This window comes from Eurypyga helias, unplaced genomic scaffold, assembly GCF_000690775.1.
Source record: "Eurypyga helias isolate BGI_N326 unplaced genomic scaffold, ASM69077v1 scaffold20158, whole genome shotgun sequence".
In the NCBI taxonomy this organism is placed as follows: Eukaryota; Metazoa; Chordata; class Aves; order Eurypygiformes; family Eurypygidae; genus Eurypyga; species Eurypyga helias.
Window position 1 is genome coordinate 14,063 of NW_010269132.1, and position 314 is coordinate 14,376.

The following is a 314-nucleotide window of genomic DNA, read 5'->3' on the forward strand; positions in this document are numbered from 1 at the left end:
CACTAGGCCCCAGATTTCTACTGGCCTGGGCTCAGAAGGGGTTTGAAGCGGCTGCTGCTCAGGGTGAGTACAGGCAGGCAGCTGCGGCGGGTACTGACCCCCGGGTGAAGCGGAGCGTACAGCCCCAGCTGGAGAAGAGCCTGGCTCCTCGGCAGGCGCCTGCCAGGCTCCGGACCGCGGCCCAGCACCACGGGCACGGCCTCCAGCCCCCCACCAAGCTGCCTGCGAACGAGAGCGCCTGAGGTGTGCCCCACATCGGGCGGTTGGCTGCGAGCACCCCAGCCGCAGAGCACACACTTGGCACTGCTAATTCC

At 68.2% G+C, this 314-nt stretch overlaps 1 protein-coding gene across 1 annotated transcript in view; it reads right to left on the reverse strand.

The window, feature by feature from the left end:
- The window catches only part of MAGI3 (membrane associated guanylate kinase, WW and PDZ domain containing 3), a gene marked incomplete at its 5' end in the record, with an annotated part of 12,112 nt that extends 11,890 nt beyond the window's left edge, over positions 1–222 (reverse strand). Inside the window, one exon of the mRNA XM_010158000.1 lies at positions 99–222. Coding sequence (XP_010156302.1) covers positions 99–222 — 124 coding nt within the window. The remainder of the gene's footprint in view (positions 1–98) is intronic.
- Between the last annotated feature and the right edge of the window lie 92 nt (positions 223–314).